Raw genomic sequence first — 24,428 nt, forward strand, 5'->3', positions numbered from 1 at the left:
GGGGGGATCGAATTATAAAAACCTGTATGTTTCCACATATTATTGCACATCGAGTTATAGAGCATCTCGATTCCTTTAACAAGGCCATGAAACTTTAGAAAAATACAAAACAAAGGCACGGCATGCATTAATGTCGTTCGGCAAACATATCTGATATCAAGATTAATTTATTGGATAGACTAGTCCTTCAGATGTACAGGATTCTAATGCCACTAAGTCTGATCTAATATTCCCTATTTGTTATTAGGAGTATCTAACAAACAATGAATGCCCTCTACTGAATGCGCAGTAGTCACAAATAGTCATAGGAAAGTCCGAACAGGAAAATAATAAATGAAACAGACTTTGCACTATGTATCAATCCCAGCCTCATGCAGGACATAGGGGCTTTAGGTAGACTGATGTGTAGCCATGACAGGGTAGAGAAATCCGCATATGGCGTTGATTAGAAGATAGAACAAAGGAAAATGCAAGCAACAGGCTATTGCTTGTGAAGTAGCGTTACAACAGGAAGATGAGGATAGCATACAGCAGTGTTTCTCAAACTGCGGGTCATGACCCCCAAATGGGTCATGAGCCTTTTTCTGGGGGCTATGGAGGGTCTAAATATATCTACATTCTGCTTGCCAGAACAGAAATTAATTTTAACCCTCGGTGCCGATACTTTTTCAACCCGGTTTTCTTTAAAATTAATACACTTAAACCTTAATATAATGAACTTTACATATAATGAAATTCTCAACATAAGGAAGTCTGTTGTAATGCCCCATAGTGGTACGTGCTAGCCGAGGCAGCAAACAGCGGCAGCCTGACGGTGCCAAGGCCGCATGCCACCAGCATAGCGATGCCCTCTCTCCTCACACAACACCTGGAGCGTTAACGCCGCAGCAGGTGTTCCCTTTTGCCTGCTCTGCCAAAGCCGCCTAAATAGCACAAAGCCGGTCCACTTCGATGCGTTACGTCATGCTACCTTGCCCGACTGCCATAGAATCTAATGGGGATGCCCTAGAATAAGCCGCGGTGATTGTGACGTCACCACTTTAGTCATGTCGGGCTTGACAGTGGAAGTTTCGGTCCAAGTGCCACGACGTCACAAAGCAGAGTGCACAGGCCTGCTATCCAGGAGATGTTGGCTCTGCTCTGCGGAGGAGTGCTCATGCCGAGAGCAAGAGTGCGGCACTTGTTCGGGCAAGGCGGTATGGCATCGCAGCAATGCCCTCTCCCCTTACGCAACACCTGGCGTGCCACCAAGGCCAGCAGGTGTTTCCTTTCACCCGCTCTACTCCGTCGAGGCGTACTCGTGAGGTGGCATCACAACCAACGGCAATGCGAGTTTAGGCGCCGTTTCGCTGCTACAGACGACAGACGGCTTTTCTCCCTCAATGGGCCAGTTGATGCTTTCGCATCAAAATGCAGTACATTTTGATTGCAAGAGGCACCCTGATTTTCATATTTCAGAAAATTACAAGTGCAATACCCTTGATTTTCCACTCACCAGTTTTTCATAGAAAGAGAAACGACAATTTGTTAGGTAGTCTGTCTGAGGTGTCATTATCACTATGAACTGCTCAGAGCATCTTTTCTTCAATGCCGCTTGCAGCATTTGAGGTACTGCATTTGAATGCAATTAGCCTTCTTTGGGAACTTCAAGATTGCAATATGTATGACTATGTTTGTCTGCAGTCAAGCCTCTTCCCCGCCAACTTGTGTCACTAGTAGTCAGTGGTCAAATGGGTAAAACACAGGGCCGCTGTACTGAGGGAACTGGGTTTGAAACCAACTCGTGCCACTGGACGTGCGAAACTGTGCCGCTCTTCAATGGATCTCCTTAAAGCCAACTTGGGTCACTTGGAACTGGGATGTGTACGACTTCTCTTTGCCTGTGGACGAGGAGTTCGCTTCCTAACACTGGGTGTGTGCCACTGGCAACGGCACATAACCGGCGCGTTACTTACACTAAATGCACACCCATCATAAGACAGATTGCCAATCCCATTAACGTCACCAATCATCTCCAAAGGATGGATGTGCCAGCCATTTTCTTTAAGTGCCTTGCAGACCATGGCAGCCTAACTGTAGTGTCTAGAATACACTATAGCCTAACAAACTCACGGAATGGGCATGAAGTTACAGCAGCTTTTACAACAGCAGCAAAGTGTGGACTGGATAACAAATATTTAAAGGAGCCCTGAACCACTATTTATCGAAGTGGAGGAAGGCATTTGAAGTGAAAATAGGCTATTTCAGAAATACTTTGCTGCAAAAAGTACTTCAATGCCTTCAGCCTAACCGGAGTAATTAGTGATCAAACATGGCCTTTGCTGTACTCCGGGTTCCTTTTTGAATGTTTTGCACTGCGAAGACTATGGTGCAGTGGGGCATGCTCACAACACTTCGCCTTCTATATGTCACCATGGCGCACAGTTCAAATTTCATTTTGGATGCTGATGTAGATGCCACGACTTCTGCCTTTGGTGCCTATGACGTGCTAAACATAAGCCAAACACGGTTGTCCCCACTGAGCCGAAGTGCGCTTAGCCAGTGGACTCGTGGTAGCATGGCGGCCGCGGTATCTACACCATGTAGCCGACAGCAGCTTGATGTCAGCTATCAGCCAATAGCAGCTGCCTAAGGGAATGACAAAGTAAAGTGTCCAGTGACAAAATAAAGCTTCCAGAAGAGAGTGAGGACAGGGCCTTCTGTTGAAAAGAGCGTTTGAGAGAAAGGTGACTTCGTGATTCGCTTGCAAGCTTCATCCACCGCGTATGACAGCAAAACTTGGCCGAGATGTTCACCGCAGCGTATGCTACCCGTGGATTATGTTATTTCACCAAGCCCATCGGGTGGTTCAGGGCCCCTTTAATGCCAATAATGATAGCCTGTAACTATTATAGTTTTCGTTTCAAACTTGAATCTAACATGCACATCATTTTTTTAGTATATGTTTTTCTGGAAAGGAGTGTGCAAAATAGTACAGTAAATGCAGCGTATGTGCGATACGTACATCAAGGGGGTCATAAATGCGTTCACGTACCAAGGAGGTAGAAGATGCCAGGCCAGCCCCAGGTGCTCGCACAGAGCTGGGCGGTGAGCGGCAGGGTGACCACGGTCCCGACCGCGGTGCCCACAGTGTTCAGGCTCACCAGCCGACTCCGCTCGTGCACTGGTGACCAGTGCGACAGCAACGCCAGGGATGAGGGAAACACCACACCCTGCAACCAGTCATGTGAGGGTGAGTCGAGAGCGACTAGCGCCTGTTATTAACGTTTGTCGTCATCGTCCATGACGTGCTTGAGAAATGAATGTACAGTGCTTCAGAGGCCAAGCAATTCTCATTGCTGGTGTCCCACTTGCAAAAGAGTAGAAAATAAGGGGGGAAAAAAGAAGAAAAAGAAAACAGGGAGCTAACACTGATTTCAGAAGTTTAATGTGCTAAAGCAACAATTTGGGATACAAGAGAGTCCACTTGAGGAGTGCTCTAGAATAATTTAAAACTGGGAATTGAGCTTGATCTGGATGATTAGCATCCTTCACTGATGTCACACCAGTTGTCAATTTTCCATTCCATTCATATACCTGCTGCCGAGACATGCATTTCCACAGTTATCTTTCATTCTTCTATGAATTTCATAAGGTTGAATCTCAATGGGTGTTATTCCTTCACTTGTATAACATGTGATAACCAAAGTTATTTGGTTCACGTCTCAAGTGGGGCAGTCATCTTTACACTGAGAGTGTGATCATGTTTTTTTTTAGCTGCATGCTTCTGCCAGCCACCAAGTATTTTTTACACTACTGGCAACAATTTTGCCAACTTACTGGTAAGTGACATCAAAATAAGAAATTTTACAACAAATTTAACACTGGCTTTTGTTTGTCTGACGCTCATACATACTTTAAACTTTTCGTTCAAAGTTGGTGGTACAGCTATACACTGTAGCTACACACAAGCTGTATAGAGACCCGCACTAGCATTCAAACTACAGTAAAAGAAAATCTTGCACCTATGGTTGATCTATTTTCACTCAAATTTTGCAACAAGACTGCAATGTTCAGTTCATATTGTTCAATAAAGTACATACTTGGTGTTGTCTGGTTCGTGACTGGCAGAGGAACCAGACCATGCCTTTGCAGCAGCTTATTTCTCCCATCGTAAGGTATTCTCATAGCAGTAATGTTTCAGTTTGTAGCAAAGCTGTATAAAGGAGTTTCACAATATTTTTCATGTGGCAGCGGCAATATGTGGCCACTCGCTTGGTATTGAGGAGACGCGGGTGCATTGTACCGTGTGGAGCTCGCACAGTAGAGCTGGAGCAGTGTACAGAAAAATGGGTCGAGTATAGTTTAGAGTATAATACTGCTAAGCTGGGAGAGTATCAAGTGCTTGAAAAGACTAGGGTATAGCGAAGGAATCGCAACAGCTATAGCGAAGCACTTGCGAAGCCTTCAGTATATTTCAGGCTGTGGCAAAACAGACCCCTTGGACTTATGAAGGGAGCAAGAACACCCTTATACAGTTGCGCTGTCTTTGATATATGAATTGCTTGAACATGCTAAGTTTAAAAATTTCATTTTTTTTTTGCAAATGCAAGCAATCAGAAATGCTGATGTTTGATTGAATGATGAGTACCAAAACATGCAGCCTTGTTGTGAAATATGATTGAAAACAAATCACCAGCAGACATGAAATTTTCTCTTAGAGTACACAGGTTTCTGTACATGATGAGCTAATAAGAGCGGTGCAATGAAGAGAGCCGTGAAAGAAGAACACACCTCGGAGATGCCCTCACCAAAGCGTAGCACCATAAGTGCCAGCGGACTGATGTGCGCAGCAAACGGCGTGAGGAGGGTGAGCAGCGAGGTCACCAGGATGCCTGCGCCGAGTAACCTCTTGGCCCCGAAGCGGTCGGCCAGCCGACCACCAGGCACCTGGGTCAGCACGTAGCCGTAGAAGAACGAACCCAGAACTGCACCTTGCGTGCGTTCGTCCCAGTTAAACTCGCCGCCAGCCTGTGCACAGTGAGAAATTTGATTTGGCTTGCCTGCTACTAAATGCAAGCTAGCGATAAAGACATGTACCTCTCTCAAAACAATGTGCATCCTCAGACTTGATAACACAAATTCTAAATGCACAACGTTTTACAGCCACGGAACACTTTAAGGGTTTAACTAGAGGTTTATATGGTGCAGTGATCAGCAGGCTGTGGCTAGTTCTGCGAGTGACCACAGAGTGGGTGCAGCCGATTGCAAACACACCTGCACAAGGGAGCAGCACTAGAGAATTAAGAGGAAGCATTAACTCAAAAGCTGCTCTCTAAATACATGGGAACCTGGAAATTATTTTTCTCAGCATGCACTGCACCAATTTTGATTAGATTTATTATTTACAAGTAAATGTTGTAACATATCGACTGTATGTAGTTGACGGCCAATTACCCAATTACCCAGAAATCGATAATTCGGACATGCTTCATTATTTGGACAGCACTGCGGCACCGCCACTAGCTCCATAGACTTAATGCATAAAGATGACGAAAATTTCGGACACCTTACAGTGCACTGTGCGATAATTCAGACTTGACTGCACAACCGTGTGCTAACATGGCGACCGAGTTGGGGCAGAAATGGGGATGTCTCCACTCTGAGGTGTCGCCAGCACTTCATGAAACCCAAGCTAAAGAAGAAGCTCAGTCAATCTCGTAGTCGCCATTCAGAATTCAGTATATGCGGTGACCATAATTTCATCTATCTGTAGTAATAGCATGATAATGGCTGAGATGAGGGCCGTGATTTCGTAGCAATGTCTCCCACTCTATTACATTCCACTCTAATCATCCACTATGCATGGCCAGCTTATCCCCTTGATAATGAGTGCAGAGCGTTGCTCCGACACCTGACAGAGCGCGAAAAGCATGAAAAGGAATTGCATAAAAGGCATTGATAGAAAATTACAGCCACAGATTGTCTAGGCCAAGGGCGAGCGTATGTGTGCGCAGCAACATGCATCGACAAACTTGGGCTGTATTTATGAATGATCAATTTTTATTTCATTTCATTTTCTTGCACATATGGCTCACATCGATGCCTTCACGGGCGGCAGCGTTTCTGCACAGTGATAAGACAGCATGCCCGACACTGCCAAAAATGCCATCGCTCCTAGATGCCGATGCATCTAGCGCCATGTCATGTGACATTGAAGGTATCTTCGAAAGTTATGAACCGAAAATACAGCGCACCTTATTTGGCCAACTGTGGAGTGAAGTTATTCATTTCTGAACGAATCCAGTATTTCGGACTCCTGATTATTCTGACTTTTGGCAGTCCTCACTGAGTCTGAATTATCGGTTGGCAACTGTAGTAGAATTTGGTTTAGACCATCAACAACAACAACAACAACAACAACAACAAAAAGTTAATCACAATTAAAGAAGAGCTATAGAATCAAATTAACAACTGCAACTTGAAAATAAATAATATCACATTTCTGTACACTGCACTTATTAAGAAATCTCGAGCAGACAAAACTGATGTGTTATGCACCGCTCTCAAGTACATCACTAATTTGTTAGACTTTGCAAAAGTTTCGTAAACGACGTGACAATTAGAGTTGGGTGAACCTCAAATTTTTTAAATACAAATAGTATGTATACAATATAGAACTGAATGATGAAAAGTTAAGTGCAGTGCGTGAATATTTGTTAACTACAGCAGGAATATTTATTTCAGTTTAATTCGGTGCCACACTTGTACTGAATAGTGAAAGAAGACATAATAATAATATTTGGGGTTTTACGTGCCAAAACCACTTACTGATTATGAGGCACGCCTTAGTGGAGGATTCCGGAAATTCTGACCACCTGGGGTTCTTTAACGTGCACCTAAATCTAAGCACACCGGTGTTTTCGCATTTCGCCCCCATCGAAATGCGGCCACCGTGGCCGGGATTCGATCCCGCGACCGCGACAGTTAATTATCACAGACAATTAGGATCAATTTGAAGCACAGGATTGCTTATTGTTGTTAACAGATCTGCATGAACGGCCTCTCAAAGTACTAAGGTGGAAGCATTAAGTGGCTCGTTACAATGGCTCATATCTGAAAGAAGTGGTGTCTAGTCCAGTGGTGCAAACATGTCATCATCAGGAATGGCTGAATGGCAAAGACGCAATGCATCAATATGAATGAAGAGACGAAAGGACCTTTAGGTAGTGCATTAGGCGTGCTCGCTGGTATCGTTGAGGAGGTCGACCTACAGCGCCATCGTTTACTTCACACTGCAGCCCGTTGAGTCTTGCAAGAAGCCTGACCCCCTCAATTGTATAACTTAACGCATTACCACGTATGCAGCAGCCTTTCGCCTTCACATGTTACAGGAGTGCAACATGCTGCCAAAACTTTTTTTTTTGTAAGCAGCAGTTGCAGCAGATGCATGGGAGGTGCAGTGATCGCAGCGGCGCTTTTGTCGGTGTAGTGTGTTGACGTATGGAAAAAATGTATGATTTCATAATGTATGCAGCTCACGTATGCAGCCTAAACAGCTTCACTGGTAACCCGTCTCCATATAAACGTTGCAGCTCCACAAATTTTCTTGCGATACTTTGTTTAGCAGGCCAAGAACAGTAAGCCGACTTGAACAGTCGGCTGTGGTGAAATATTTCATTAGTTTAGATATTCAAAAATGCCGAATAGTTCATTTTCAAATATGGATAGTCAGCGTGTAATATTCTATTCATGTTTGAATCTTCAAATATTTGCACACCCCTAGTAACAATTTCACGTAAGCTCTAAACTTACTTATAGCATCTTTGCCTGCTTCAGATGGTCTAACAGGTGTAGCTTACAGAACTGCGGTATCTGTTTCTTGCGTGTAAATATTTTTTTAGACCTACCAGCCTTCAACAATTTTTACTAAAGATTTTCCTTCCTATAGTTGGCAAAATTAAGGTCTCTCTCTTAAATGCAACAGATTCTCTTCAATATGGTTCAACAATTGTCTAATGAGACCACTTCTACACACATCTTGCATACATGAACAGTGAAATTGGAGTTGGCCTTATGTGTGTGCATGAAACTTGTGTTCGAGGCAGCCATGATGAAAACTACATGGCACTGAGAATGCTATGAGACACTGTAACACGACTAGAATAGAGCTGCATCTAGTCAAAAAACATCCTTCAGCCCCTTGTAATATCCCTTTCCATGGTCAGGAATTTTGTCATCTATATTCTAGACAAAGAGCGCAGTCAATGGTGCGAACATATTGCCACTGTCCCCTATTGTGAGTCGTAGATTACACAAGACATTGTTTTAGTAATATAGGCAGAGGCAAAAGCACAGCAGGGTAACCAGGTGTAAAGTAAAGATCAAAATCGTTAACATTAACTTGTCACTCGGTAAGCATGCCCTGCCCTACCTCACACTAATGAGAAAAATGATTTCACCTATATTAGAAAATGGCCCTTCGTGCCACCCTTACCCCGACAAAAGGCTTGAAACCAGAAAAAGAACAAAAAAGAAAAACCGGTGACAATGTTGCCTTGAAGTTCCTGCACCCACTCGTCATGATGTCATTGATTTTGACGATGTCCGCTAGTTCATTATTTATCAATAAAAGTGATCCACACTGTGTTCCAAAGGAGCCAAGCACAGAATATTGCAAATTTTGGGGACTCTTACTCAGCCAATGCAGCAAAAATACAACCAAACACTATGAAATCTGTGACGTCACATATGATGTGTGGTACATATAATGTACTGGCACTGGGGTTCTGGTAAAAAACTAAAGAAGAAAGGAACTTTGACTTTTGCCTTTTCTTCTGATAATCAACCTCTCATCATGAAATTAAGGAAAACAGTTCTCAAGGAATACTTTATCAGTATAGACTGATTCAGTGTTTCTCTTTGGTGTTCCTTTAAGTGGCAAGAGACACCAAGTTTCACTGCTCTCAGCACTGCGAAATCTATTTATATGACCCACTGCTTCACCTTTTTGGGTGTTAAACTGCCATAATATCCTTAGGGGCAATCTTAGTTCTTGTGCAGTTTGCTCTAACAAAACATTCTTAAGCACTCAGGCATAAGAATGCCTCCTTATGGTGCTCAAATATGGTGCCTCAATTTAGGCAAAGCTATATATATGGCTCGCCAGTTACTGAACCATGAGGTTTTACGTGCTGAAACCCCAATATGGTTATGAGGCACACTGTAGTGGGGGACTCCAGAAATTTGGACCACCAGGGGTTCTTTAATGTGCGTCTGAATCTAAGTACACGGGTGTTTTCGCATTTCGCCCCTATCGAAATGCAGCCGCCGTTGCTGGGATTCAATCCAGCGACCTTGTGCTTAGCAGCCCAACACCACAGCCACTAAGCAACCACAACGGGTTCGCCAGTTACGTATCCCATTAAAACAATGTGCTGCCCTGTATAACACACTGACCTCGTTTAATGAACAGAGCACTCCACACACATTTGGTGATGTACTGTTCCACTGTTTCAACATTGTCACTGTGAGAGAGCACCAGACAAGTGACAGCAGCTGTCATACTCCTCCTCCTCTTCCTCCTATTTTATGTCCACTGCAGGACAAAGGCCTCTCCCTGCAATCTCCAATTACCCCTGTCCTGCACCAACCAATTCCGACTAGCGCCCATGAATTTCTCAATTTTGCCACCACACCTAGTCTTCTGCCATCCTCGACTGCGCTTCCCTTCTCTTGGCACCCATTCTGTAACCTTAATGGTCCACTGCTTATCCTACCCACACATTACATGACCTGCCCAGCTCCATTTCTTTCTCTTCACCCTTTAAGGGTCAATGACGTAAATATACGGTGCCGTCTGTACATTTAAAAAGCCCGCCAATTTCCTAACTTTTTCTTTGCTGTCATGTGCTGCCACAGGGAATTTTTTTCGCATGCCTCCCTCTGTTGGTTTTCGTTGCATGGTTTGTTTTAGAGCTAGTTTGCTCCCGCACGTCTATATACTAACGCTCGCGCACTGGCGGGCGGTGGTTTAGGTTTTGTTCCACGGGCAGTTTCGGCTTCTTTCGCTTGTAAAACTGATGGATATCTCGTTACTAATCGCACAAAGGGCGGCTGCTTGTTTCTCGCTCGTCTAGTGCTCATGGGGGTGTGGATAGAAACGATGCCGCCGTGCATGCGTTTCCAGTGCTTTTTTTTGGACACTCGTGAGAACTAATTGCCTGTGGTTGGTGATAAGATGATGATTAGCAGAAGTTTGTCGCATATTTTGCTTTTTTGAAGGGCACACAACCACACTTTTCTTGAGTGTGTGCACCTACGCAGTTTTATTACGCTATGGATGTACATATTAGTGTAAGAGCAGGAACATTTGAGTCTTGCGAAACATTCTCGTGTGCGCATTTTCAAATTCTTGAACTATGCATCAAATATTTAATTCTTATAAGCTTATTTCCTTTTTTATTGCTGTTATTCCTGAATGAAGAGTACATATATATATCAACTCAAAACATATTTTTCTCACTTTATGGTCACCCTAGAAAAATTACGGTAAATTTTTTTCGAAATAAGTCCCCAAGAAGAATTGGAATCTGCAATAAAAAAAAAATCAACCCTCAAAGGGTTAATGTCAATTAGAATATCAGCTATACCCTTTTTCTTTCTGATCCAAACCGCTCTCTTTCTGTCTCTTAACGTTAAGCCTAGCATTCTTCATTCCATCGCTCTTTGTGCGGTCCTTAACTTGTTGTTAAGCTTCTTTGTCAGTCTCCAAGTTTCTGCCCCATATGTTAGCCCCAGTAAAATGCACCGATTGTACACCTTTCTTTTCAATGATAATGGTAAGCTTCCAGTCAGTAGCTGACAATGTGTGCTGTAGGCGCACCAGTGCATTTTTATTCTTCTGTGAATTTTCTTCTCACGATCAGGGTTTCCTGTGTGTAATTGACCTCGGTAAACATACTCCTTCGCAGACTCTAGAGGCTGACTGGCGATCCTGAACTCTTGTTCCCTTGCTTGGATATTCATCATTATCTTATTAGTCTTCTGCATATCAATCTTCAGCCCCACTCTTACACTCTCTCTGTTAAGGTACTCAATTATGGCAACTTGTCTGCAGCGTTGCTGAATAGAATGTCATCAGCAAACTGAAGGTTGCCGAGATATTTGCCGTTGATCCTCACTCCTAAGCCTTCCCAGTCTAATAGCTTGAATACATCTAAGCATGCAATAAATGGCATTACAGAGATTGTCTCCTTGTCTGAGCCCTTTCTTTGTAGGTATCTTCCTACTTTTCTTGTGTTTACCATCTACTAAATCTACTAAATGCTGCTTAGTTGAGCGGATATTTAGTTGTGAAGGGCGTTACATGCATGTGTGAAATATGTAAATGAGCCTTTGTTGTCAAGTAGGCTCCACATAAACTTGATATATTTCACTTTGCCAGAAATAAGAAAATATCGGGTATTCAATTTGTTCCCTCAAGGTCATTTTAATATTCATATTCAGTTTGATTAAATTTTCCTGTTCGCACACCCCTAGGGAAAACAAAAAGTAGGATGTTCATACTTGAAAGGAGGTTAAAACTATGCGAAAAAACGAGGACACACAAAAGGGACGCACACCACGAGCTTGTGGTGCGTTGTGCATCCCTTCTTTTGTGTCCTCGTTTTGTGGCGCAATTTTAACCTCCCATCAAGAAAACAAAAAGGCAAGCATCAAGTTAAAAAATAAGAAGGAGGCAGGCATGCCATTTCAGTCTTGAGGGATGGACAGCCCTTGTGCCTATCCCTCAGTTGCAGATTTGAACGATTTCATTTTCCCACGAGATTACTGTGTGGTGATGCAGGTGGTGGCCACGTGGGACCAGGACATCGCGATGTGTCGACACTCGCTGCGGCTTGCTCGGTTGTCTGCTACGCTGCCACTCGTTGCGTGTCCCGCTGTAGCTGCATAAAAGGCAACTGAGCAAGCTGGGACAAGAGAGAAGATGTTGTACATGACCACCTTCTGTGCCGTGTCACAGTAATCTCCTGGGAAATGAAACTAAAACTGGTTTGTGGAAAAGCAATTATATTAGTAAATTATTTAGGCTGCTCTGGCCCTTGCTGTATATATATTTTGGAGTTTTGAGGTCCACGACCTTCATTTAGTGCAAGAAATGAAATGTTCAAAATGCCAGTAATCTTTTAAGAAGAGACGTAACACTTTCCAACAGGTGCCGAGTCTGTCCAACCACCTCTCACTAGTAAAAATAAATGCAAATCATGTTATCCGCACATGCAGGATACAGTAGCGTTCCATATGATCTGCAACACGATGCCCACGGTAGAAGAAAACAGGGCATTGCAGACACATGAACAATTGGTTTAATAAATACCAGCCGTTTTGGAGCTCCTTCCAACCATGGGCACCATGTTACAGCTCATACTGGACACGACTGTACTCTGCAGGCTAAGAGCTACCTACTATTAAATTTCATTCATCACCATGTGCTAAACAGTTACGGCATTCTATCACCGAAACAAATGACACAGTGAGGAGAAGAACGACACAGGGACCAACAGCAACTGCGGTCTCGTACCGTTTCTGGGTCGGCAGTGGCATTGTACAGGGAGCCATCGGGCGCGGGACAGTCAGCACCGCGGGCCGTGGTTCCCGCAGCAAGCACGGCTGTGCCATTGACCATGGCCACGATGGCCACGCTTAGGTTGACACGCAGGGCATAGAGAAGGAAGAAGCCCCAGAACAGCAGCAGGCTGAGCACATACCGAGATGGGAATCGGCCTGCACAGAAGATACAGCATGTCTGCATAGGACGAATGAGAAGGCAGAGGATGTCTCCATTTGGTTCTGTGCTGCCTATACCAACAATATGTACGATACAGCCATGCGAACTAGTCCGATCGCAGTGTTTGTATACTTGAGGTGTGTTTGTATAGGTCACTATGACAAAACTCGAATTTTTGTATGCGAGTTGAAGCTTGGGTAACAAAGGAAAGCAGCTGTTATTGATGAGAAATAAAACAGACAACACACAGAAGCATTGGCTAGCAGCTGTAATATTCTCTCTTTTGTGTGTGCTTGTGCATGTGTGTGACAAATTAAGGCAAACATCTGTGCACGTGGATTTCCAGCACAACAAGAAAAATACATAAATCCCTCTGAAGATAGCCAACTTTTTTTGAACAATGAAATAAAAATGATCACTAACACGGAGATCATAACAATTTTTTGTTGCAATGGCTTCGAAAATATTTCAAGTTCACTCACCTCTGTTGTCTAGCTTATTAGTAAGATGTTCTGTTAACTAAGCACCAAACGGTCAAAATTTGCAGCTGTTGTACAAGAATCCAGTTCAAATTTGCTGCAAAAGCAGACACAACATGAGTGCATTGAGCTCAAACTGAGCTTGAACTAACAGCCATAACCAGTTGGTCTCGATCTGTGCTATACTTGAACTCCATAAAACAGTTGCAAGTTAAGAACGGAATGTGCATTATGTAGATGTCACAGCGGCAGACTTTGCTGAGGCTTTTCTTGCTAGGTTTTAAAACCTCTGGAATCCTTCATATGTCATATTTCTGGCATATTTAGTTTACCTTCTATGCACAGAACACACAGACAGTGTCGCACTGCAAGAAGCCAAAGCGACAAATGCCACAAGGAAGTGCTATGCTTATAGCTTTGCTAGGCTGCTGCAAGGACCAGTGTCGGGCTACATTTGAGGCTGAAGGTGAGCTTGCAGTGTGCCTTCTTTACTGTTTCTCAGAAAAGAGTTCATGCACCTTTGGATTGATCTTCAAATTTCCAGAACAAAAAACTAAGAAAGATAACTTTGTACCATGACCTAGTAAACATTTTTATAAGCCCAAACAGTTCAACATCAAGAAAAGTTAGAAAAACTTTATCACCTTCGTTTCTGGCCATGAAGAGTATGTCCGAAAAAAAAGAAAAAGAAAAAAAGTTAGTCCAGCTAAAACATTAATTAGTGAAGCTATCCACAACTAATGCTTCGCTCCATCACGTGAAAAATTTTACTGTAGATTTTGTGTCAAGTTTATTGTACTTGAATAAGCATTTTGAACTATAAAATCAGCAAATTAAAAATCGTACATTAGGCTTTCTGAGGTTAAACCAACACCAAAGCAAATATTAAATCAAGCTAAAGTGATAGGTTAGAGTTCCAAGGTACCCAAAATGTCACTTTTCTGCAAACTGACACATTGCAAAAAATAGTGATGTAAAAGTAGGACAGCTCACATGACTTTATAAGCTTACACGAACATGACTAGTTCATGACTGGTAAATTGTAGTCAACTGCACATTATAATTAAGGCACAAAAAAAAAGTAAAGACAGCTATTTGCATTTAAAAATGATAAAAATAGATGTAGTGTAGCCAGCCTTACTTGTTTCTCGTAATGAACAACTGATAGAAGCTAACTCTTGGCACTGTTTGGTTGGTGCTTTATGTCGCAGCGTGACACCTATTCTGAATGAGTGACACAAACATGCAGTGGTACCAGCCAAAGCATAGCCTCATAGAATGCAGGTATACCTACTTACGATATCTTATTTTGTGCAAATTATTTAAATGGTGAAAGAATTGTGCAGACCCTTTAAACAGTTTTCTTTGCAATTAGTTCATCCCCTGGCATAAAAAAATAATTACGGGTATTCCAGAAGGGCAAACTAACAACCTAGACTAAGTCAATGCTACCTAACGCTCCCAAGATTCTACTAGGAAACAAATACCCAAGAAAGTGGATGGGGAAACGGCGCTGCGGTAGCTCAATTGGTAGAGCATCGCACGCGAAATGCGAAGGTTGTGCGATCGTTCCCCATCTGCAGCAAGTTGTTTTTTCATCCACTTTCATTTCCATTAATTTATTGCTTCTTTATTTCATTTATTAAGCACAAGTAAATTTCCCCTATGTTGTCCTTGGTGTCAGTGTTTGTTGGCTTCTCTTATATGACTAATAAAAATTGGGCCCCTTGGTTAACTGCCTTTCTTCTCGTTCAGTGCACAAAGTGACTTAAGAGAAATGCTAAGGACCTTTCAATTTTTGCGAGTGGATGAGACACAGTGGTAATAGTTGAGATGTGTCGGCAGTAGTTCAGAGGAACACACATTTATGCAAACACTTCACAATGCATACATCATTTACAACGTATTGAAGCCATGTCACGTGAAGACTACTTATCCTGACATTCCATTCAGGGTTCCTTTCTATTATTCACCACATGAGGTGATGAATAACAAAGAAACAAATCTTTTTTTTTTTCACTGTAGCAGACAGTGTTCCAACGCCTGCAACACTAGGCTCTAGTCCTCCGTGAAGCAGGTGCGAAGTGCCGTATTCAATTGTATCCCTGCACGTGCGTTAAAAAGCTGTACATAATGTGCTCCTACTGTTCTGTCACTTCAATGGAACAGCTGCCGCACAGTTGTTAGAGCACTTAACTCGCAACCGAAAAATAGTGAGCTTGTACGTTTACCAGGAGACTTTACTTAAAAGAGAAGAATAACACTTTTGTTTTTAATCATTTGACCAAGAGCAAGGGTCACACAAAAATGCGTGTAGCTCTACAAAGGGCATGGCCTACTTGACTACAAGTTTAACGGCAGTTATACAGTGTTTGAAAAAGTGCACTAAAATGAAAACGTAGGTATAAACACTGTGCATGAGTTAGGTAGACAGTAGGGTTTCGGTTTAACCCTATACTGCTCAAACACAGTTGCATGTCGACGAAAATTGGAACAAGTTGCCAGGAACAAATTGGCCATGAAAAGTGCATTTGTGAAAAAAAGAAAACATGCTTTTTCAGTTATAACTCAATTACTGTATTTATTAATTAATAATTGGTTTGCTAAACTATCCAGCACTGAAACTTTACTCTAGTAAATCAATAGCACAGCTATGGGCTTTGCATTAAATTTGGCACACTTAAATCAGCATTTGGAGGCATCAAACTCAGTGTAGCATATGATACGTAGGGCATTTCAAGGTTAACCATACCAAAAAATTTTCATATGCAACATTTTGCAACATTTGCGAAATTAAAAAAAGAAATTGCAAAATGACGTTGCTCCATATAGGTATCAATATAAAATAAAGAAAGTATCAACCAAAACCTCAAAAACAAAGTAAGGCATTCACGAGATTATTAGCAAGGTGAGTATCACTAAGCACTGAAACTAAAAACACACCCCATCTAATGTTTTTTTTAATTTGTGCATGGATGTACTAGGATTACAAGTTAACTACACTGAAGTATCTTTGTAGACTAGTATTCAAATTTCTGCTTTCTGTAGCTGTTCTTTGTTTTAGATGTTACAAGGCTAAAAACAAACTTCAGTGCAACCAAACGCAACAGACAAGAAGAAAGGGGACAGAGCACTAACATCACCTTGAAGTTTTAACTACGAAGTTCATTGAACTTCACGCTCTGTCCTGCCCATTTCTTCTAGTCTGCTGTCCTTTATTGTGCTAATGTTTGTCTTACACTTTGAAAAATGCAACAACCAGCCCAGCTGTCCATATTAACTAAATGTATGTTGCTACGCTAACTGCTAACTGGTAGTTTGTGATGACAGGCTGACTGAGAAATAGAATGCGAGGACCCACTGCCATTAAAAGTAAATGCTATGAAAGAAATGGTAAAAAAAAAAGGCAAGTCATTATTTTCAAGGAGGCATTTTGATGCAAGAGCACCTAGGCCAAGATAAGATAATGATTCTGCTCCAACTCTTATGTATTTTGTGCTTCGTTGGTGGTTTGAATGGCACTCCATTTATGCTATCACCAGGATCAGCTGGTCGTCAGCGGTAGATGATAAAAAGCAATAGAATACAGCTATCGGCTACATTACAGTGGCCCTGTATTCAAACATGAGTGTTCTACAAGGAGGGGGAAAAAGAAGAGTTTGGAACAATTAAGCGACAGCTGGCAAAACGTTGTCACCTGCAGCAATGCATTGCATCTCGTAGTGTATCAAGAAAAAAGGGGAAGATGGCTTCATGGGGACTTTTTCATGGGGACTTTCATAACTAAAAAATTACTGAAGCAGTGGCCCTTTGTGTGCAAGCTTTGAAGTATGGAGGGCCCTTTTCATGTACAATGAAGTGCCAGCATAGTGCCTACATCTATATGTGGCTGTGAATTGAACCCCTAATCTGTTGATCAGCAATGCAGCTAGGGTTGATGCATTTGCCACACACGAACACACACAAACAAAAATGTTGAAGGAAAGAGGAAAAGGAGGTATCGATAAAAAACTCACCACTCAGCGAAACAACCACACGAATTGATTGATTTGTAGGGTTGAACGTCCCTAAACCGTCCAGTGGGTTACGAGATATGCTGCAGTGGAGGGCTTCGGATTAATTCTGACCACCAAGGGGTTCTTTAACGTGCACCCAAATCTAAGTATGCAAGCGTTCTTGCATTTCACCCCCGTCGTAATGCATGGCCAGGAATTGAACTCGCAACCTAGTGCCCAGCGACAGAATGCCACAGCTACTGCAGCGAGTTACGATCACAGGGATTCCGCAGCTTCGAGTCAATGACTGTGTTCTTGAACGCTATGCACCCTTTCGCGCAACCTGCCAGCCTGTCAAACAACTGGCCAAATGCTTATATAAGCAATGCTCAAGAAAGGTCTTCAATGAAAAAAAAAAAAAAAGAAGAAAAAAGAGGATGACACTGATCAGTAGCCGTTTTCAATTTGTGCTTCAGCAAATGTCCAAATTCTACTACCAAGTGACATATAGTTTGATTTGTCAGCAACACGGTGAACTTCGTAGTTTTTCAGTATAACAAATGGGTGAGTCAGGAACAAACCACCCACAGATGTACACCTTGACAATGCAGCATATACTAGGGAGTCTTCGTGCCTTGGAGCACTTTCAGGCCCCATTCGTGGTTTTTAATCCCGGCTTGTTTCCATGTACTGTTATGCAAATCAATAAATATCATTGACTGCAATGGCCCTGGCTCTGTTTTTAGGAACTTCAGTTTGATTCGAGGTACATTGTGTTTCTAAGCTTCAGGCCTGGGAGAAGCCAATGGCAGATGCACTGAGGCACCCTGGTGTGTGTTGTTGCAAATGTTGGAGGCCATGGGATTGGCCAATACTACTCTGCTTTATGGTCTGCCCAAGCCAATGGAGTTTCTAATGTTGCACATCTTTGACTGTCCAGAGGGGGCTGGAAAACTAGTAAATTTATGTGGCTCTGGACGTTGCGCTGACGACAGGATGCACATTAAAAAACCAGCTGTGCCTATCTAAAACTGCATGACTGGCAACCAAAAGTGGAATTGAGCATCACAGCTTCACTGTAGAGGGCTGCATTCAGGTGCAATTGCAGGCAATAAGAAAACAGCACCACAGAACTTCCTACACTGAGTGACCAGATCGTTCAGCATAAAGGCAGTGACAATTGATCAAGCCATGCAAGAGGAACTCAACTTGATGGAATAGAGTCTGCCCCATTGCCATTAACATCAATTTTCACAATCCATACAATAACATTTTACAATGATGTTCATGAACAAAAAGGGCTGCAGAGTGTCAAAGCAGCATCAAAACTACTCAGAAAAAGGGACGGAGGAAAACAGAAGTATGTGCAAAAGTACCATTTTTCAATTGTGGTTATCACGTAGTACTGCTGCACTATGGACAAAATGTCATAAAATTTGGAGGAAAAAGTGGAACTTAACTCACACGATGCCCCGGCAGAGAATTTATGAGTCCACATGATCTTTGAAAAGAAATGGGCTTCGAGTGCAACAGTGCAATGAAAGTGATCCTTGCGCACACCCTGTAGGGACAACCCCAGTGGCTCCTGGAGTGCCTCTATCAGCAGAGGCTTAAAAGTGCACAAGGAAGCAAAGATAAGACGTGAGAGACATACAGTAGCAAAAAAAGAAAAAAAAAAAGTCTAAAAGTAACAGGACTACTGACATCAACATTTTGTGTTCTACTTTCTTGGGTAACTGTCTTTGACATCGCCCCTTGTGCTTCTAGTGTTGGTAACTTTAATGCTGGGATCTTACATTATGAGCTAAGTAAAAATTATCTCTGCATGTTAGAATTAGTGTCCCCATATTGCAATTGCAAAAAAGGCGGGGGTTCACTGCAGTTTTTCATTGTGGTAGCTGCATCAGGGCAAACACTTTCTGCTCAGCCAATAAGATCTCTATCATATGTTGAAATGTTCCTAATGTGCTGGTAAGGGATATTTTCTTATCATTTGTATGGATCATGTCAATATTATCAATGAAGTTTCATCTTCCTGCTGTGCAAAATACCTCTGCCAAATATCTCCAATTACCTCTGCTATGTATCAGCTGAACCCAAGTACCTAGCAAATGTTTCAAACTAAGGCAAACCTAAGTGAAAGAATGAATTCCTTAGTATGCATAAAGCAGTGGAACAATAATAATGAGCATATGCCATGTTCTATCAACAACGCAAGTTCTGCATACATTAACAGGAAGCTTGGAGGAGGCCTAGCCATAAGATGATCTAGCATTAAAAAGTTTTCTTTAGTATTTTTTGTGGGGAATGCCCACGGGCTCTCAATGTATACGCGCTCCACACTTTGGCCTTTAAAAGCACAGAAAAAAAAAGAGAAATAAATGGACATTACCTTCTCAGTTAAAGGGACACTGAAGAGAAAGCTAAGTTGTATTAGTAGGTTACTTAAATAAAACTACGCGGAAATGATCGACAATGATTGTCAACATAAGCGTAAAGCTGAATGTTTCTGAAAAGCTAGTCACTTGATTTAAAAGAATGACGAGCTTGAAGGTGCATATTTGTTGCAGTGACGGTTTAGGTGGTGTTTGTTGTTTCATTGCGTGACTGTGTTGAGAACAGAGCATTTCATCAGCACACCTGTAGCAGTTGTATTGGTGGCTATTACATATAAGCCTATTTGCCATATGTGCGTTGTCTCCAGCAGTGCGAGCATTGGCGTGGAAGGCGACAGCCATCCTTCTTAGTCGCAGCCACCAAAGGGGGAGAGGGCGGCACGAGAGCTGTGCTTCCCACACGCTCCACCAGCGCATGCAAACGTCCAGATGCCACAGAGCTCTAGCGTGACAGCATGTGTGTCTCAAAGAACAGGTGGCGTCCGGCAAAGAATGCACCTCACAAGTTGGCCGCACGAGAGCCTGTGCCCTTTGCATTTGCACCTTTGTATCAGCGGTGAAGGCCCGAACTATTCACTTTAAATGTCAACCTTATTCCGAGAGGAGACCAAAATTATCCAGAAAAAAGAAAAACGCAGATAATAAGAGACGGGTGGTGCCATTGCCTTGAAATTCTCAAACCAGCTTCCTGTGATATGAATTTTCACAGTGTCTGCTTGGGCCTAGTTAATTTTTCATCAGTAAAGATTGACTTTATTGTATTCTAAAAGAGCGAAAGACTGAAGGTGGCAAGTTTTGAGAAGTATTCCTGTGCCACAACCAAATATGAGAAAATACTTTGAAATCTGTGACGCTGCACTTAAGCACCGATTCATGGCTCTGAGGGAAGAAAAGAAAAGGGGGGAGGGAAGAATTTGGTCTTTGTTTCCCATTCTTGTAATCAACTTCTTACTGCAAAATAAATGGAAAAAGAGTTTTGAAACACTACTAAGTCTAAACTGATCTTGTGTTTCTTTAGCATCCCCTAAAATACTTAAGGCAATCTCATACTTCATGATGGATAATTTTGGCTATTACCATGGATCCTGACTCCAGAAGCCACTGAAGAGTGTAGGGCAACAATAAGGAACAGGAAGTAGAAGCCAGACTAAGAATGGGCCAAAGGGACAAGTTGGAATGGAGCACACATACACGTGCACATGAAATCATGAAGAATGGAAGCATTGATACGAGGAAAATTGCAAGTGGAGGGATGCTTTTATGGCGAAGCTGTATATGGCAAGTTTCCAGTGCATCAAAGTCTGTAGACCAAAAACTGTGGGCTGATCCCAAAGATAGTGCAATGCCTCGCCGACCCACGGCAGAGGTGAAGCAGGCTTGAAGCACTCCGCCAACTTGCAAAAATAAGTTTCATATCTTGGGTCTAAACACAAAGCGTATCAGATATTAAGCTGAAAAGACCAGATACACTTTGACCTGTGTTGGCCATAACTATGTTCACACCACCCTCTCTTTGTCGGCGTTCCAAGCACTTGTGTGCCTCCTTTCTTTCCCTTCCGCTCTCCCTTGGTGGCGGTTCCGTCGAAACATCCCGCGTGTCTAGTTTCCTCCGGCTTCTCGGGGCGGCAGTTCCGCCGTCCATGCGAATCTATATAAAGATCACTGTAGACGAGTCTGTACCTATATTCCAAGTTCTGTGTTGTATGCTAAACAGCTTCACTGGTCATCCACTTTTACACTGTAGAATGGCTCATGATTTTTTTTTTTTGTCATCATCACCTGCCTGTTTTATGTCCATTGCAGGTCGACAGCCTCGCCCAGCAGTCCCCAATTATGTCTTGTGTTGGCCAGCTCCACAAAATATGCCTGCAAATTCTTAATCTCATCACACCATTAATCCTCTGCTGCTATTGGCTGGATCTCCATTGCCATTACCTCGGCATTGCATGAACTTCAAAAATTCAATTTTTCTTCTTTAATCTCAGTTAGAATATTTATTCTGAACACCACTAAAGGCCATTATGGGAATATCTTACACAGAGGGACATACACTGAAAAAATGGTTCACAAGTACAATATTATAAGGCATACATTGTTTTGCGTTTAATACTAATAACAAAAGAATAAAGCAAGAAAATCACAGAACGTAGGAACTACAGAAAAACAAAGATACAGGGTAATATATCCAGACATATTATAGAATATAGTATGTATTAATAACAGCAAGACAACAGTATAAATAAACACAAATACAAGAATCAACAAAATATTGAGTGAACACAGAGGATCAATTGAGATGAGATGTCCAGTGCAATGGGTCTTGAAATTTAGTCAAGTTTGACTTAGCAGATTATTCTAGTCAAGTGCGGTTCAAGGTATGGATGACCAAGCGAAAAATGATGTGAGACAACCGACTTTGCACGAGTGACAGTGATGAGAGAAGACAGTTGAGGGTAGTTTGAAATAAAGTCACTGTACAGAGATGCGTAATTGTACAATTTATGGAAGAGTGAAAGAAGAAGGATTTCACAGCACCTAGCGCATTGCTTTAATTACGTTATGATAGAGTGGCATGATTGGACAGTATCATTCTAAAAGGATTCAATGTCATTACGTATGACTGGTCACAATCCCAAGTGACAAAAGCATAATCAATCTTGGAATAAATAGGTGCAATGTAGTAGAGAGTCCACATATATGTGTTAGCAGTTAGCAAATTGTCATAGTTACATATCATGTCAGGCTTAAAATGAATGCCAAGGCATTTGTAAGTGGAGATATGTTCAATGAGCCTGTTCTCAAAAGAATATGAAGTTGGAATCAAGGATGACCAATCAGAGAAGGATATGACTGTCTTTATAAAAATTAAGTGGCATTAACCAAATTGAGCACAATTAGTTAACTACATCCGAACATCGCCCCCCAAGTCGGTGAGCAAGCTGAGGTCCTTCTTGGGTTTAATCAACTATCAAGCCAAATTTTTACAGAACTCGTCCACCAGTACTGGCTCCACTGTACAGTCTCCTAACAAAGGGAGCTAGTTACATGGAAATGGCAACAAAAGCAGGCAGACGCGGTCCAGAAGGTGAAGCAAGCTGCACAGGCATCAAAATTTCTGACACACTTTGGCCCTAACAAGCCTTTGAAGTTGAAATGTGATGCCTCACCCGTAGGAGTGGGAGCTGTACTTTCACACCACATCAATGGCACAGATTATCCTATTGGATTGCACTCCAGGATGCTGTCCAAAGCAGAAGGCAACTATTCCCAGCTAGAAAAGGAAGTGTTGGCGCTTGTATTTAGTGTGACATAATTTAAGAACTACTTATATGGCCATAAGTTTGTTTTGATCATGGACCATGAACCCCCAACAGGTTTGTTCAACCCAGGAAAAGCCATTCCTCCCGTGGCAGCAGTGGGCGCTTCTCTTAGACAACTATCAGTACACGTCGCAGTTTCACAGGGGTACGGAAAACTCGAATGCTGATGCCTTAAGTCACTTGCCATTACCAAACAAGCTGCAAGATAATAGCACAGAGGATCCGCCAGAGTATGTTCTTTACTACGAGTGTTTGGTAAGAAAGGCCATTACTGTCAGAGAAGATATTTCACAGAAACGGGCCCGATGCTGCAGCCAGTGAAATATTGGATTAAAAGAGGCCGACTGAAATTTTTGTCTGAAGAGCAAATTCGGTTCTGGCCATACTTCCGCAAGAAGGCTGACCTTACATACTGTCAAGATTTGGTTTACTGGGGACATCGCATTGTGCTTCCTGCAGCTCTAACCTGCTGCACCTTGGGCTTACTCCATGAGACACACCCACGCACGATGGCCGTAAAGAACATAGCAAGATCCCTGTTCTGGTTTCCAGGTGTGGATGGTGAAATTGAGTGATCGGTATGTGCATGTCCTGCTTGGGTACAAGCTGCGGCGATGCCTCCAGCACAAACTCCTGTTCCATGGCCCACAACTGGAGAAAAATGGAGCCGGTTACACTCTGATTATGCAGGTCCCATCAAAGGACAAATCATATTGGCGGTCGTGGCTTCAGAAACAAAGTGGATAGAAGCACTTCCAATGAAATTGCCGACAGCAAAGGCCCTCAGGGCTATGTTTGCGAGGTTAGGCCTACCTCGCACACTTGTGATGGATAATGGACCTCAGTTCACAGGTTTCCACTTCAGTAATTTCCTGGCTCAGAAGCAAATACAATGCATGACTAGCATGCCCTATCACCTGCAATCAAATGGTTTAGTGGAGAGGGCCATAAGAACCCTGAAAAAAGCATTGAAGAAAAACATATGAATCCAGCTAAAACACGGACTCAACATTTTTGTTCCATTATCGTCACACGCTAGTGAAGGAGGTCAAATCCCCGGCAGAACTTTTGTTGGGATATCAAATAAGGACACAGCTCGACTGCAACACGCTGGCCGCAGAGGCAGTAAACAGCCATGTACCGAATGACAGGAGCGATGGCAAGTTGGACAGCGCATGTTGACTCAAACGTTCCAGCCATGAAAAAAAAAAAAAGAAAAAAAAAGAAAGATACCTGGTACTGTGCATGATAAACAAGGAAAGTGCGTGGTCACAGTGGAAACAGCTCAAGGAACGGAATGGTGGCATCTTGACCAATTGTGACATCGGGACGCTTTGGAAATGGAATCGTGAGACATCGACAGGGTAACACCCTGGCAAGGACTTTGGACAGAAGCACAGAACACTCTCAGACTCCATGAGTTGAACCTTTGCGGCGCTCAATGAGACAGTGCCGTTCGCATGAAAATA

The 24,428-nt window shown here is 42.6% G+C and overlaps 1 protein-coding gene and 1 non-coding gene across 2 annotated transcripts in view; both read right to left on the minus strand.

Annotated features, from left to right (window-relative positions):
- The window catches only part of LOC142580067 (sialin-like), a 56,060-nt gene that overhangs the window by 30,058 nt on the left and 1,574 nt on the right, over positions 1-24,428 (minus strand). Inside the window, exons 2-4 of the mRNA XM_075690835.1 lie at positions 12,563-12,765; positions 4,774-5,010; positions 3,035-3,212 (exon numbers count right to left, since the gene is read on the minus strand). Coding sequence (XP_075546950.1) covers positions 3,035-3,212; positions 4,774-5,010; positions 12,563-12,765 — 618 coding nt within the window. The remainder of the gene's footprint in view (positions 1-3,034; positions 3,213-4,773; positions 5,011-12,562; positions 12,766-24,428) is intronic.
- Positions 20,952-21,134, minus strand: LOC142580614 (U2 spliceosomal RNA). Its single transcript, XR_012827800.1, has one exon. It is a non-coding gene; the product is annotated as a U2 spliceosomal RNA (small nuclear RNA).

Source organism: Dermacentor variabilis, chromosome 4 (genome assembly GCF_050947875.1).
Source record: "Dermacentor variabilis isolate Ectoservices chromosome 4, ASM5094787v1, whole genome shotgun sequence".
Lineage (NCBI taxonomy): Eukaryota > Metazoa > Arthropoda > Arachnida > Ixodida > Ixodidae > Dermacentor > Dermacentor variabilis.